The sequence below is a fragment of the Panthera uncia genome, chromosome D1, assembly GCF_023721935.1.
Source record: "Panthera uncia isolate 11264 chromosome D1, Puncia_PCG_1.0, whole genome shotgun sequence".
NCBI lineage: Eukaryota > Metazoa > Chordata > Mammalia > Carnivora > Felidae > Panthera > Panthera uncia.
In genome coordinates, this window is record NC_064808.1 from 7526220 (window position 1) to 7540201 (window position 13982).

The 13982-nt window shown below is 49.8% G+C and overlaps 1 protein-coding gene across 2 annotated transcripts in view; it reads left to right on the forward strand.

Annotated features, from left to right (window-relative positions):
- The first annotated feature begins 2875 nt into the window (after positions 1–2875).
- Positions 2876–13982, forward strand: part of LOC125932020 (phospholipase A and acyltransferase 3-like) — a 34908-nt gene continuing 23801 nt past the window's right edge. The window contains exons 1-2 of one of the 2 annotated variants that reach the window (XM_049644385.1): positions 2876–2985; positions 3486–3569. In XM_049644385.1, coding sequence (XP_049500342.1) covers positions 3555–3569 — 15 coding nt within the window. In that variant the 5' untranslated portion in view covers positions 2876–2985; positions 3486–3554. The other variant, XM_049644393.1, reaches the window with a different exon arrangement.

Genomic DNA, 13982 nt, shown 5'->3' on the forward strand with positions numbered 1-13982 from the left:
TGTGTGTGTGTGTGTGTGTGTGTGTGTGTGTGTGTGTGTGTGTGTGTACATAGCTCCATCTTGGAGAAGGCTTCTGATTGGTCTGGATTGGGTCATATGTTCCTTCCAGGGTCAGCGGATATAGCCTGGGGGCTGGGGCCTCATAGCTGGACCTGGGTCACGGATGTCCCCAGTCAGGGTGATAGAGTACTGTGATACAGCAGAACCACCCAGAGTCACCCAGTGAAAGACCACTGGACAAAAATGAATGTCCATTACAGTTCCCAGGTCCCCGGACTGTGAGGCCATTTAACAAACAGTGGGATGAGAAAGGCTGAACATTTCAGGAATGTTCTTTCAAGGGGAAGTATGGTCGTTATGCTGCACATTTATGCAGGGGAAGCTCTTCAGGGCTTCTCAATAAGGATTTGTTCTCTTCAGTAGGACTTGAGGGGTTTCAGAGATGGAGATTCAGGAGGAAGTTATACGTCACCTTTCTTTTCTTTCATAAAAACCTGATTTTTCTGGTCAGAGCAAATTGTCAGAACTGGCATATTCACAAAGCCTCACCAGAGTATAATGGATAAATGTTAAAAGAAATGTCCTTCAGGGGCGTCTGGCTGGCTAAGGGGTTCCTGGCAGAGCACTCGATTCTTGACTTCAGGGTTTTGAGTTCAAGTCCTGCATTGGGCGGAGCCTACTTAAAAAAAAAAACACAAAAAAAAAACCTGTACTCAGTTGACTGATAGAGCTTTCCCCTGAAGAGTGTTCAGGTCTTGAGAGTTAATGTCAAGCAATGGAAACCCTCCTGTTCTCAACAAAATCCTCCTAATGGATTCTGTTTCCTTAGATGTGGCTTGCCTGCCCTCTCTCTCCTCTCCCTGCCCCTTTCCTCCTTTCCTTCTCCTGCTCTGATCTTCCTGCTGCTTCTACCCTACCTGCTCGGAATCCCCACAAGGTGTCATGCCTTCAGCATAAGCCTGAGCCATTTTCTCCTACTTTCTCAGCAAAACAGTGGATTCTCCTGGAGTAGCCCACCCCCTCCTTAGAAGGAGGAGAATGGGGACGTTGCAAATAATTAATTAGTTAATAATACTCCTCCCCTGTCACAAGAAGAACGGGTCTCCATGGCTGTGGTTGCAGAAAAGACCAGGAGCTTTGGTGTTGATCTTGGCATGGCTTCCCACCCATACAGTGGTGATGGACTTGGGATGGGGCTTAAGGAGAGTCTTGCTGGCAATGGACCGACATCATTTGGTAGCTTCTCAGCCTGCAGTCTGTCTTACAGAGCTCCTTAAAAATTTTTTTTTAAATGTTTATTTATTTATTTTGAGAGAGAGGGGGGAGAGAGAGAAAGAATCCCAAGCAGCCTCCACACTGCCAGCACAGAGTCCAATGCGTGACTCGAACTCACGAACTGTGAGATCATGACCTGAGCCAAAACCAAGAGTTGGGGGCTTAACTCACTGAGCCCCCCAGGTGCCCCTGGAGCTCCTCTTTTGAGAGCCGTGTGGAAGGTACCAATCGCTTTCCTGACCTCCTCGGTCCCCCCCACCCCCCCACCCCATATGCTTTTTGTTTTGTTCTTCCTGGCACAGCACAGTGAGAGGAGAAAGGAAAGTGACATCTGGGTAGTGACATTTCTGGTAGAAAGCAGGGAGTAAGGAGAAGCAGAAGTCAGTCTGGTGGGCTCAAAACTGAACCTTTCCACCCTGGGTTTGGACTGTTTTACAGTCACCTGCTTAATCTGCACTACAGTTTGTAATGCCCATAAAGCTCTGGTATGTATCTGCATCGCCTCTGACTCACCTGTTGGGAAGCTAGTGAGTGACCCCTGATGTGGATGAGCACGTGCCTTTCCTCATGTTAGCGGCCAGCGTGTCCTGATGAGGATTTACCACGTGCCACACAACAGGCTCAGCACTTTACAAGCATCATTTCGTTTGTTGCTCTCCCTCTGGGGAATGCATTTTTATATATTAACTTCCATGTTGTCCGATACCATCATCACTCCGTTTAAGAGATGAATCCACTGAGGTTCAGAGAGGGAAGGGTGTCCTGAACCCTCTAGCTAGCAGGTGACAGGGCCAGGATTGGCCCAAGCATCTTGACTGCAAGGCTCAGGGACTTGCCCGGCCCTGGCCGGAAGAGAGGTGAACAGGAGTTGGTTCTACTCTTAGGGAGTCACAGCCCAGTCAGAGCCCAGTGCCAGGAAGGGCCAGTGTCTGGTCATCCATTCATTCATTCATTCATTCATTCATTCATTCACGGAATGCCTGCTGTGTGCCGTGTTTGGGGGCTGAGGGCTTAAGACCCAATAGTTAAAAGTGCTTTCTTTTTATTTTTTCTTAAAAAAATTCTAATGTTTATTTTTGAGAGAGAGACAGAATGCGGGGTGGGGGTGGGGAGTGGGAGAGAGAGGGAGACGCAGAATCTGAAGCAGGCTCCAGGCTCTGAGCTGTCAGCACAGAACCCCCCCCCCCCCACCCCATGTGGGGCTCAAGCTCCTCTAACCACGAGATCATGACCTGAGCCAAAGTCCGAGGCTTTAACAGACTGAGCCACCCAGACGCCCCCAAAAGTGCTCTCATTCTGCTAGACCTTTGCCTTCGAATGACTTTCAAATTCAATGTCGTTTTAAGCCGTGAGCCCCCTCGAATGGAGGAGGTAAGTAAACGGATTCCACGCCCGTGGGCTGTGTATACAGCTGGAGTGTAGTACAAGACGGGCCCAAATACGGGGCGGCCGGAAGCGCGCGGGTGGAAGGGGTGAGGAGGCGGTGGCGCTGGAAGCGGAGCGCCTCTGGGTGGAGGAGGGCGTGGGGAGAGGCGGCGGCGGCGGCGGGGAGCGGGCGGCAACCTGGCCTGTCTGCCCCAGGGGCCGGGAGCCCTGCCGGCTCTCATTAGTCAGCCGCGCGGGGAGGAGCCGGCTGACCTTACGCTGGCCCGGCCTCTGCGGCCATTAGAGCTCATCCCTCGGTGGCCGCGCTGCCTCCCAGTCCTCGAGGTGGGTGGGGCGGCCCTGCCCCGACTTAAGGAAGGGTGAGATGCTCGGGGTGGCCCTCCGGGTCCCGGACCGCTGCGTGCGAGGCGGAGAAGTTGGGTGAGGCGGGAAGAAGCAAGTTAGGGAGCAGCCCGTCGGCAGAGGCGCCCCCTGGCACCTGCGGGCCGGGCGCGCCACCCTGGGCAGGCGACAGGGATCGCGCTCCCCCGGGGCCGCGCCGCCGCCTCTCCGGTGGCGGGGGGGTGGGGGTGGGGGGGGTGAGCCTCCCCCGACCCGACCCTTCGAGGGGTTCGTCCGTTCACGGCCAAGTGCAGGGGCAGGGAGGGAGCCGGCGAGGAACTCGAAGGGAGCGAGGTGGCGGTCCTCGGAAGAGTCGGGGGAGAACCGCGCACGGTCTCCTGGCCAGACACCCGCCCCCCCCCCCCCCCCGCCCACCTCCGTACCCTGGGGTCCTGGGAGCGCTGTTCCCCATTAATGACATAACGCACCCCTGCTCCCCGCAGCCTCAGGCCTTTACGCAGCAGATAAACCGAACTCCAGTCTGAAATTGAGGGTCCACGACAGGAAAAAAGATGCGAGCGTCCATCGTAAGTGTGGGGCGGCGTGGGCTGGGGCGGGGGCTGTGTTTCAGAGGGGACTCATGGTCCTGGAGCCTGAGTTATTACTGATGGGAAGGATCCTGGAGGACGTGGGGCCACACCTCTAGGAGCCGCGGGCCATCAAGCGTCAGATGTATGTAAGCCAGCACCTGGTCGTCTCCGTGCTTGCTTTTCTTGCACAGGCACCTGTCTGGAGCAAGTCCCAGGGAAGGCAGGACCTACGGAGGAGGGAGGCAGCGAGGGGCGACTGGCTCCACAAGTCAGACCAGAACACCTGGCCTTGGGTCTGACCTCTGGTCTCAGCTGACACACCCCGTGACCAGCCCTGCCCAATTTCCAGGCTTTCACTTTTCCTTTTTCTAATCTGATATGGTTCAGAAATCATAAAGGGGCTTACCAAATGCTTCCATTCACCAGCTTTTGAAGTAGACCCACCTGGGATTGTGTTCCCACCCGGCCCTTGGCTGTGACATATGTGTGCCAAGTGCTGTTCTGAGCACTTCCTGTTTCGAATTTACTCTGTCCCCTAAAGTGAAGATTATATGACTTAATACAAGGCTGTGCTCAGAGTAGTGTTTCACGCACGTATTAAGTGCTCAACTGAAATTCACTATTATTATTATCTCAATCCACAAAAAGATGCCACAGTGACCAACATCAGTATGTACCTGGCATATTTGATGCCCGGAGTGATCATTTTATTAATTCATTTATTTTTTCAGAGAAACACTATTTTCTTTTTTAAAGTAGGCTCCACACCCAGCGTGGGGCTTGAACTCACTACTCTGAGATCAAGTCCTGAGCTTGAGATCAAGAGTCAGACACTTTTTTATTTTTTTAAATTTACATCCAAATTAGTTAGCGTGTAGTGCAACAATGATTTCAGGAGTAGATTCCTTAATGCCCCTGACCCATTTAGCCCATCCCCCCTCCCACAACCCCTCCAGCGACCCTCAGTTTGTTCTCCATATTTAAGAGTCTCTTATGTTTTGTTCCCCTCCCTGTTTTTATATTCTTTTTGCGTCCCTTCCCTTATGCTCATCTGTTTTGTCTCTTAAAGTCCTCATAGGAGTCAAGTCATATGATTTTTGTCTTTCTCTGACTAATTTCACTTAGCATAATACCCTCCAGTTCCATCCACGTGGTTGTAAATGGCAAGATTTCATTCTTTTTGATTGCCGAGTAATACTCCATTGTATCTATATACCACATCTTCTTTATCCATTCATCCATCGGTGGACATTTGGGCTCTTTCCATACTTTGGCTATTGTTGATCGTGCTGCTATAAACATGGGGGTACATGTGTCCCTTTGAAACAGCACACCTGTATCCCTTGGATAAATGCCTAGTCATGCAATTGCTGGGTCATAGGGTAGTTCTATTTATTGTTTTTTGAGGAACCGCCATACTGTTTTCCAGAGTGGCTGCACCAGCTTGCATTCCCAAGGAGTCAGACACTTAACCAACTAAGCCACCCAGATGCCCCTTGGAGTGGCCATTTTAGATATCCTTCTCCTTTATCTGACAACACTATTTTCAATAATAATCAGGAAATGATTACTAATAACAGGAAATATTACTAATATTAGTAATACTATTAGTAATAATATTCAGAAAAGAAACGGTGAAAATTTTCTTTTATTGAGCTTTGCATATGAAATCATGCCAGTGAAAGAGGAAAAGCATGAAAAATAAGGAAAAATGTTATGGAGAAAAATGGGGGAAAAGTAATGGATTAAGAGTTTTTAACTGCGGGGCACATGCCTGGTTCAGTTGGTGGAGCGTGCGACTCTTGATCTTGAGGTTGTGGGTTCAAGCCTCATGTTGGATGTAGAGATTGCTTAAAAATAAAATCTTTAAAAAGAAGGGTTTTTAATTGCATTTGTGTATTTTTGAAAGAAAGCTTACTCTTACATGTAGGTTGGTCACAGTCATGGATGATAGCAATATTACAGTTTCTGTTTTGGAACTTTTACTTCTGGAAAGTTGTCCATGACTCTGTCAAAATTGATCTTCTCTGCATATTTATGTTCAGTAGTCCGTTGAGCTAGATTTGCCTTATTTTTGCTCGCAGCTGACTGAAGAGCACTTTTTATTAATTTTAATGTCAAAGGCTTCTCTCACATGAAACCACAGATATACAAATAGGAAAAGTCTTACACATTAGGACAAGTGTGTCAGAGATTCATAAAAAGCACATTTCAGAATAAATTCAGAAATCGCGATACTGCCTCTTAAAAAAAAAGTCAATCTGCTTGCTTTTAAATATCTCCATATGTGAAACATTTTTACTACAACGTCGTCACCAGAAAATTCAGCATACGTTTTTATCTTATTTGGCAAAATTCTCCCAAGTTTTCCTTCTGGAAAAATCAGAGAACACGGTTAAATGGTAGTGAATGCTGACATTTATTTAATCCACTGCTTTAGAATAAGTCTAGTTCTCGATGAAAACGATCCATTTCTCTTTTAGTTTCTTCTGGCACTGAGGGAGCCGTCTCTTTTGTCTTCTGTTTAAACACAGGAAAATGTAGGACCTGGACAGTTGGCACACAAACTGTGTTGAAAGTGAGCTCAGTACGGCTCTGAGCTATTTGGAACTTACTGCTAGAACAATGGTTGAGTTTGTGTGTCTGCAGACTATATAACTGGGTGTTTTCTGGTTGAATTTCCATGTAGAAGGCAAAATTTTTAATTTTATTTTTTATTAAAATTTTGTTTAATGTTTATTTATTTAAAAAAAATTTTTTTTAACGTTTATTTATTTTTGAGACAGAGAGAGACAGAGCATGAACGGGGGAGGGGCAGAGAGAGAGGGAGACCCAGAATCGGAAGCAGGCTCCAGGCTCCGAGCCGTCAGCCCAGAGCCGTCAGCCCAGAGCCTGACGCGGGGCTCAAACTCGCGGACCGCGAGATCGTGACCTGAGCCGAAGTCGGACGCTGAACTGACTGAGCCACCCAGGCGCCCCTAATGTTTATTTATTTTTGAAAGAGAGACAGAGAGCAAGCAGGGGAGGGGCAGACAGAGAGAAAGAGACACAGAATCAGAAGCAGGCTCCAGGCTCTGGGCTGTCGGTGCAGAGCCCAACACGGGGCTCGAACCCGTGACCTGAGCTGAAGTCAGACGCTTAACCGACTGAGCCACCCAGGCACCCCTACTTTTAGTCTTTAATCAAACGTAAACATTAAGGCACTAAGGCAGCCGTGAGTTCCTTGAGGAAGGTCACACTCGGCGTGTTTCGGGGGTCTGTCAGTGTGGGCTGCAAGCTGTAAGGAAATGTAACTGAAATTACATTTTTCTTGCCTTTGTGTCTCTCATCACAAGGAATACAGCCCCTACCTCCCTGCTCTTTGAGTGTGCCGCTCTCTGACTCTCAGGGCTTGACAAATGTCATTTGTTGTTAAAGCGGGTGCCCGGACCTGGAGGCGCCGAGAGCCGCGTGTCTGCCGTCCGGGCCAATGTTTCTCTCTCTTTAGTCCAGCCCGTGATGCCTCCTGGTCAGTGCCAGCGCTAACCCGTCCGTGTTCCGAATCTGCGAAGAATGAGTGGGCCAGGAGCTTTTCTCCAGCCATGCTGCCCTTAAATCCCTTAAATCTCTGGCTGGCTGCTGGAGAAGTGAAAATCCAAAGTGAAACAGGGGCTCCATAATCTGGCTACCAAACTGGGGCTTTGCACTCTTGAAACAATAGAAATTGGTAAGAGGCTGAAAGAGAGTTCCAGAAAAGGCTTTATTGGGGCTTATGCTCCGACACAAGGGAGGCAGCACGAAGGAGAGAATCTGCAGGCTGGCTGGGCGAGGAGAGGTCAGGGTGAGTTTTTCAAAGAAACTTAGGTGGCGGGGAGGGGGCGCCTGGGTGGCTGGCTCATTCAGTTGAATGTCTGGCTCTTGACTTCAGCTCAGGTCATGATCTCACAGTTCGTGAGTTCCAGCCCCACGTCGGGCTCCACGATGACAGTGCGAAGCCTGCTTGGGATTCTCTCTTTCTTCCTCTCTCTCTCTCCCCTTCCCTGCTGTCTCTCAAAATAAACTTAAAGAAAAGAAAAAAAAGAAACTTGGGGGGGGGAAGGGTGTGTGCGGGAGGGATTTATTAGCACCTAGGCACTTAAAGGTCATGCTTCTGTTGTGTGTAGTAGGTCTAATTAGCATATTAAATCTCCACCCCCTGGGCGTGATTTTTAGTATTCTCATGAGAGGAAAAGTCGGGGGAAGTTCAGCCCTGGGGTCCTTCTTGGGGTGCAGACTGGTTTGGTCTGGTCTAAGCCGGTCTTGGTAGTAAACATCCTCGGTTCAAGTGAACATCCTCTCTCAATTCCTGCAAGGTAGACTATTCAGGAGGCAAGAATTGTGGCTCCCCCCGCCCACCCCCCCATTGGAGGCAGCCCAGGAATATTCGATTTCAAGGTCAGGGTTGATGGGACCTGAGTCCAGTCCCTGCTCTCAGTAGGAGGAACTTGATGGGCTTAACTCTGATCTCGATTCTAGACTCCCTTCTCGACAACTTTTAAGACCCTCTAAGTTTGCCTGACGTTCTGTCAGGTCTCTGCGCCAGGCCCTGCACGGATTCATCCGCACTCTGGAGGGGCCGCGACTGGGAGGGGCTTAAGGAGCGCATTCATCGAGGTCATGACCCTCTGCTGAGACCATCGTAGGCACCAGGCCGGCTGTTGGCTCTAGCAGGTGTGCTGGGCATCGGAACCCCATCCCTCCTTCTCGTGGAATTCTAGTCCCCGGATAAACAGGGCTGCGGCCTGCGGAAGCAGCAGCTACACTGTTTGGTGGGGTCGCAGGGCAGGCACGGAGGTGGATGTGCTGAGCCCATCTGGAGGGGTGAATAGGGCTGTGCCAGTGAATAGCCAAGGGTACTGCAGGCCTAGAGAACATGGAGGTAGAGGCCCAGCTCGCGGGGGGGGGGGGGGGTTATCGGAAGTCGGTACCTTCGTGTGAACTACTTGGTATACTGGGGAGAATTTGGCCCTTGGATTCAGAAAGTCCTGGCAGTGTTTCTTGGGGAGCTCTGAGACCCTGGGCAGGTTACTTCCCATCTCTGAGCCATTTCCCGATCTGTAAAATCGGGCTGCTGGTAAGAATTCCAGGTAACTTGTGTGCCGAGTGGTGCCCGGGGGGGGGGGGGGGGTGGTGGTTTCCAGATGAGTTAGGAGGCAGTCCTGATTCACACGGAGGGAGGCTGGGCTCCGTCACAGTGTGGGCCTCGAGCCAGGAGATCGAGAGCCGGGGAAGGCAGATAAGTTTTGCTTCCTTTTTCTCAGACACCTTTGGGCTGCGGGGGCGGGACCTGGTGTCCCTTGGAGCCACTGGCAAGGGAGGAGGTGATGTGTCAGCCCAACCCGTCCTCCACCTTCTCTCTGGGCCTGAGGCTGGGGGGGCGCGGGATCTCAACCCTCTCACGGGTACACGTGGTTTTACAGCTTTTGCCCCATGATCTCATGTATTCCTCGCACAAACTCTGCTGGATGGGCCCGTATGGCCCCATTGTACCAGAGAAGCTCAGAGAGGTTGAGTGATTCCTGAAACTCACAGAGCAGCAGAGCAGGGAGGGGCTGAGTCTTGGGTGGTGGTTTCTGCTTCTGAAAACGCAGCCTTGGACGGACGGGGTTGACGCCCAGGCCCTCGCAGGTTTCTTCTCTTCCTGAAGCCTTGGTACCAAACTCCCAACTCCTTGCTGGGAAGTCCCTTCCCAGCACCCATGCTGGACTTCAGTCATTCTTGTTATCACTAACTTCTAGGCATTTCTCCCAGAGCATCAGAAATGCAGGGGCTGAGGCTGGGATTTCCACATTCGCTGCACGCAGCACGTGGTTTTGGGAACAAGGACAGCCTGTTCTCGGGCTGCGTTTCACAACCTCCACAGCCTCTCCAGCTGGTCCTGGAGCTGGGAACTTTCCAAGTCAAAAAAATAATAAAAACACACCCAGGCACAGTGGCTGTAAACCCTGCTGTTTACAGAAGGTCTTCCTTCCTATGTGCCAGGCGGTATTTGCTGAGTGTTCTGTAGGTATTGACATATTTGATCCTCGGGACAGCCCCATGAATCAAGGGCTACAATTACGCCCGACTTACAGCTGGGGAAACTGAGGCTAGGAGAAGTTGGGTAACTTGTCCAAGGCTATCCAGTTAGTAAGTAGTGGAGCTCAAATCTGAACCGAGGCTGTCTGGCTCTGGAGCCCCGAGGCCGTATAGTCAGTGTGCTTTTTCTGAAAGTGAAATCCGTCTTGATTTAAACACGCTCAGGAGTCACGACGCTCAGGAGCCTACTTTCCGTAGTTTTTGTACACCTGAAATATTTCATTAAAAAAACCCAAAATGGCAGGGGCACCTGGGTGGCCCCGTCGGTTAAAGCATCTGACTCCTGGTTTCGGCTCAGGTCGTGATCTCACGGTTTCGTGAGTTCGAGCCCCGCGTCGGGCTCCTTGCTGACAGTGTGGAGCCCGCTTGGGATTCTCTCTCTCCCTCTCTCTCTCTGCCCCTCCCCAGCTTGCACTGTCTCTATCTCACTCAAAAATAAATGAATAAACTTAAGAGAGCAAAAGGGCTACATGGGGCCGGATGTGTGTGGAATGGAGCCCTTCCGTAGCGGCCTTGAATTGAAGAGAAGCATTCTTTTTGTTTTGTTTCACCTGTTGGGTTGAAAATTCTTCTGGAGGGGCGGTCACTGTGGTCTCTGGTCCTGTCTGGTGCCCTCAGCTGAGGGCCTCACCCTGGAGCAGAGCTGGGGGGTGAAGGTGGATTATTACGCAGGGGCCACGATCGTCGATGGAGTTGTCTATGGGAGGGCTGGGCCGTTTCCTTTCTCCCTGCGGTGGTGGAAGAGGAGGGGCTCCTAGTTCTCCCTTTGCCCCTTTCAGGCCGACCCTGGGTAAATGACCTCATCTCCCTTCGCCTCGGTCCCCACACCTGCCAAATGAGGTTTGTGCCCATCTCAGCCTGACCTTCAGTGTCACTGCTCTTTCCCCTCTGGTTTTCACTCTGGGCTGCACAATAGGGCCACCTGGAAGCTTTAAAAAAATGCCCCTGTGATGCCCTCACAGCTGTGCTTCTGCTCCAGTCCGCCCCGCACCCCTGCGTACCTGTGTCCATTGCCTCCTTGAAGGCGACTTCCTCCCCCGCCACCTTCTGTGGCTTGAGGAGGGTGTGAGGGTTGAGCGTAGGCTTCGGGTTTGAATTCTGCCCCTCCCACCTTTCAGGACCTCAACACAAATCTCAGGTGCTGCCTTTTCTAGTTTCTTCTGCAGCTCCCCTCCCCCTCCTCGCCAACACCCATTCAGCCAGGCTTCGGCCTCCACCTCTGATAGGAGCTGTGCTCATAAAGGTCACCAGTGACCCTCTCCCTAGAGCACTCCCTTGACCTCCAGACCCGTGGGTTCAGCTGCCTCCCTGGCCTCTCCGTGTGGCTACCTGGGAGTGGTTCCACCCCCTGCCCCGAGCGGCTGGCCCATCCAAAAGCCTATTCATTCTGCCTCCCACTTGCTCTGGCCAGAAACCCTGGTTACCTTTTTCTTTTTTTTCTTAATGTTTATTTATTTATTTTGAGAGAGAGAAAGAGAGTGCAAGTGGAGGAGGGGCAGAGAGAGAGAGAGAGAGAGAGAGAGAGAGAGAGAGAGGGAGAGAGAGAATCCCAAGCAGGCTCCATGCTGTCAGCGCAGAGCCCGACCCGGGGCTTGATCTCGTGAACCGTGAGATCGTGACCTGCGCCGAGATCGAGGGTCGGACGCTCAACCGACGGAGCCCCCCGGGCGCCCCCAAGCCCCGGTTATCTTTGACTCCACTTTCCTTCACACCCCACCTCACTCCATCAGCAAATCCCGTTGGTTCAACCGTCAGAGAAATTCAGAAACCTGTGGCTTCTTTTCCCCACCGCCCCGTCTTCTCTGAGCCGTCTACACCTCTCTCCGTCCTTCGTTCAAAACCCTCTCCTCCTTCGCCTCCTTCTCTCCAGCCACACTGGCCTCCTGGGCTGTTCCTCAAACACGCTCCTCCTTGGGACTTTTGCTCAGGCTGTGACCTCTGCCTCGATGTCCCAGATATCTGCAGGGCCTGCTGTCCGCCTTCCCTGACCCCTTCCCGTCCCCCTCCAGCCCCTTGAACCCTGCTTTACCTTTTCTTTCTTTTTGTTTTTATTTGGTATTTCTTCTAATATTCTAGGTGATTTACTTATTTACTAAGGTTTAAAAAAAAATGCTCTCTCCCCCACGAACAAAAGCTCGTGACGCCAGGAATCTTTGCTTTGTTCACAGACACAGCCCAGGTGCCTAGGTTGGCGCCTGGCACCTAGCACTCTGAGCATCTGTTGAGTGAAAGGAGCAAATAAATGAGTTCCTTGATCCTCCCAGGCGGAGGCGGGCATCCCCAAGGTGAAGGGATTCTCGAGGGAGGTCCTTGGCCGCTGACGCCATTGCCCTAGGGTGGGGGAGGGGATCTGTTCAAAATGCAAGGTGATTCCACATGCATGCCAGCAGCCCCCTCTCCTGCAATTTGTGTGCTCGCTCGAGCCTCAGAACCACAGCTGGGGATAAAGGCTGCAGGCTCAGAGTCAGGAACCCAGCGAGTTCTAGAGCACAGTTAGAGCACATCACACACGGCGATGTTGCTGTTTGCCTTGTCCGGGACTCCCTCGGCGCTTCACCTCTGCTTCTCTCAGAACACTGATCATTTAAGTTAAAAAAACTTTTTTGACATTTATTTATTTTTGAGAGGTGGGGGCAGAGAGCGAGGGAGGACAGAAGATCCGAGGCAGGCTGGGTGCCGACAGCAGACGGCCCCACGCGGGGCTCGAACTCACGAACCGTTGAGATCATGGCTTGAGCTGATGTCGGACACTCAGTCAATTGAGCCACCCACACACCTCCATTTAAGTTTTTTAGAAAAATGTTTAAATGTTTATTTATTAGTTTTGAGAGAGAGAGAGATTGAGCGAGGGAAGGGCAGAGAGAGAGGGAGACAGAATCCGAAGCAGGCTCCAGGCTCCGAGCTGACAGCACAGAGCCTGATGGGGGGCTCGAACTCATGAGCCATGAGATCATGACCTGAACCGAAGTCGGACGCTCAACCAACTGAGCCACCCAGACACTTCGACCTCCGTTTAAGTTTAAAGGAAGAGTTTAAAGATACTCTACAGGTGGAATGAGTAGGTGCACATAATTATGATAAAGCAAATACACTACCAGAATCATAGAACCTAGGTGGTGGGTACACAGATGTTCACTAAAAAATTCTGTCAATTTTGAATGTTTGAAAATTCAGATTGTCTCTTTGAAAATTTTGCATCGTAAAATGTTGGGAAGCATGCTATGAACTTAAAAATGCGATTTGTGGGAAAGCTAGAAAATACTGAAAAACAGAAGGAGGAGAATAATCCCAGTAACCACACATCGCCCCTGCACCCAGAGGGAATCTCTGAGATGTTGGTATTTATCTTTCTTGTCTATTTCCACGTGTATTTATTTTGTTACATAATAGTAATTGTATGCATTACCCAAAGTTGAACACACTGATGTTTGTCAAGACTTTTTTTTTTTTTTTTTTTCTGATCCTAAAATGAATATATGTGTATTTGAACATTTTGGAAAACTAGAAGAGAATTAAAAAGAAAATTAATACCCCCAATTTCACTGCCTAGTAATAAACACTGTTCACATTTTGGCATATTTCCAGATTTTCTTCATTGTTTTCTTTTTTAAACAGAGTTTAAAAGTATATACTATTTTGTATAAGGCTTTTCATTAACTAATATGAAAGGGCATTTCTTGTCATTAAGTATTCTTTTTAAAAATTTTTTTAATGTTTACTTATTTTTGAGAGAGACAAACAGAGCATGAGCAGGGAAGGGGCAGAGAGAGAGGGAGACACAGAATCCCAAGCAGGCTCCAGGCTCTGAGCTGTCAGCACAGAGCCTGACGTGGGGCTCGAACTCACGAACTGTGAGATCATGACCTGAGCCAAAGTCAGATTCTTAACTGACTAAGCCACCCAGGCGCATTAAGTATTCTTTTAAAATAAAGCTTCACAACATAACATGTAGTATCCTCGTATATAAATATGGCAAGAATTAAGAATCTCTTTATGTAGGATTTTTACATATCCAATGTTTTGTCATTAGATGTAACTTTGGAATGGACATCTTTTGTGGATATTTCAGATGATTTGCTTAAGATCTGGTCTCTAAATAGAAACTGGGTCAAAGAGTATGAATATTTTTAAGGTTAGTGATACAAATTGCCAAATTACCCTTCAGAAAAGGTGCACTAATTTTTATTCCCATCAGCAGCGAATGAGGGTATGTGTTTACTTGTATCTTTTCTTATATTTAATATTAGTATTTTAGGGGCACCTGGGTGGGTCAGTCGGTTGAACATCTGACTTTGGCTCAGGTCATGATATCAT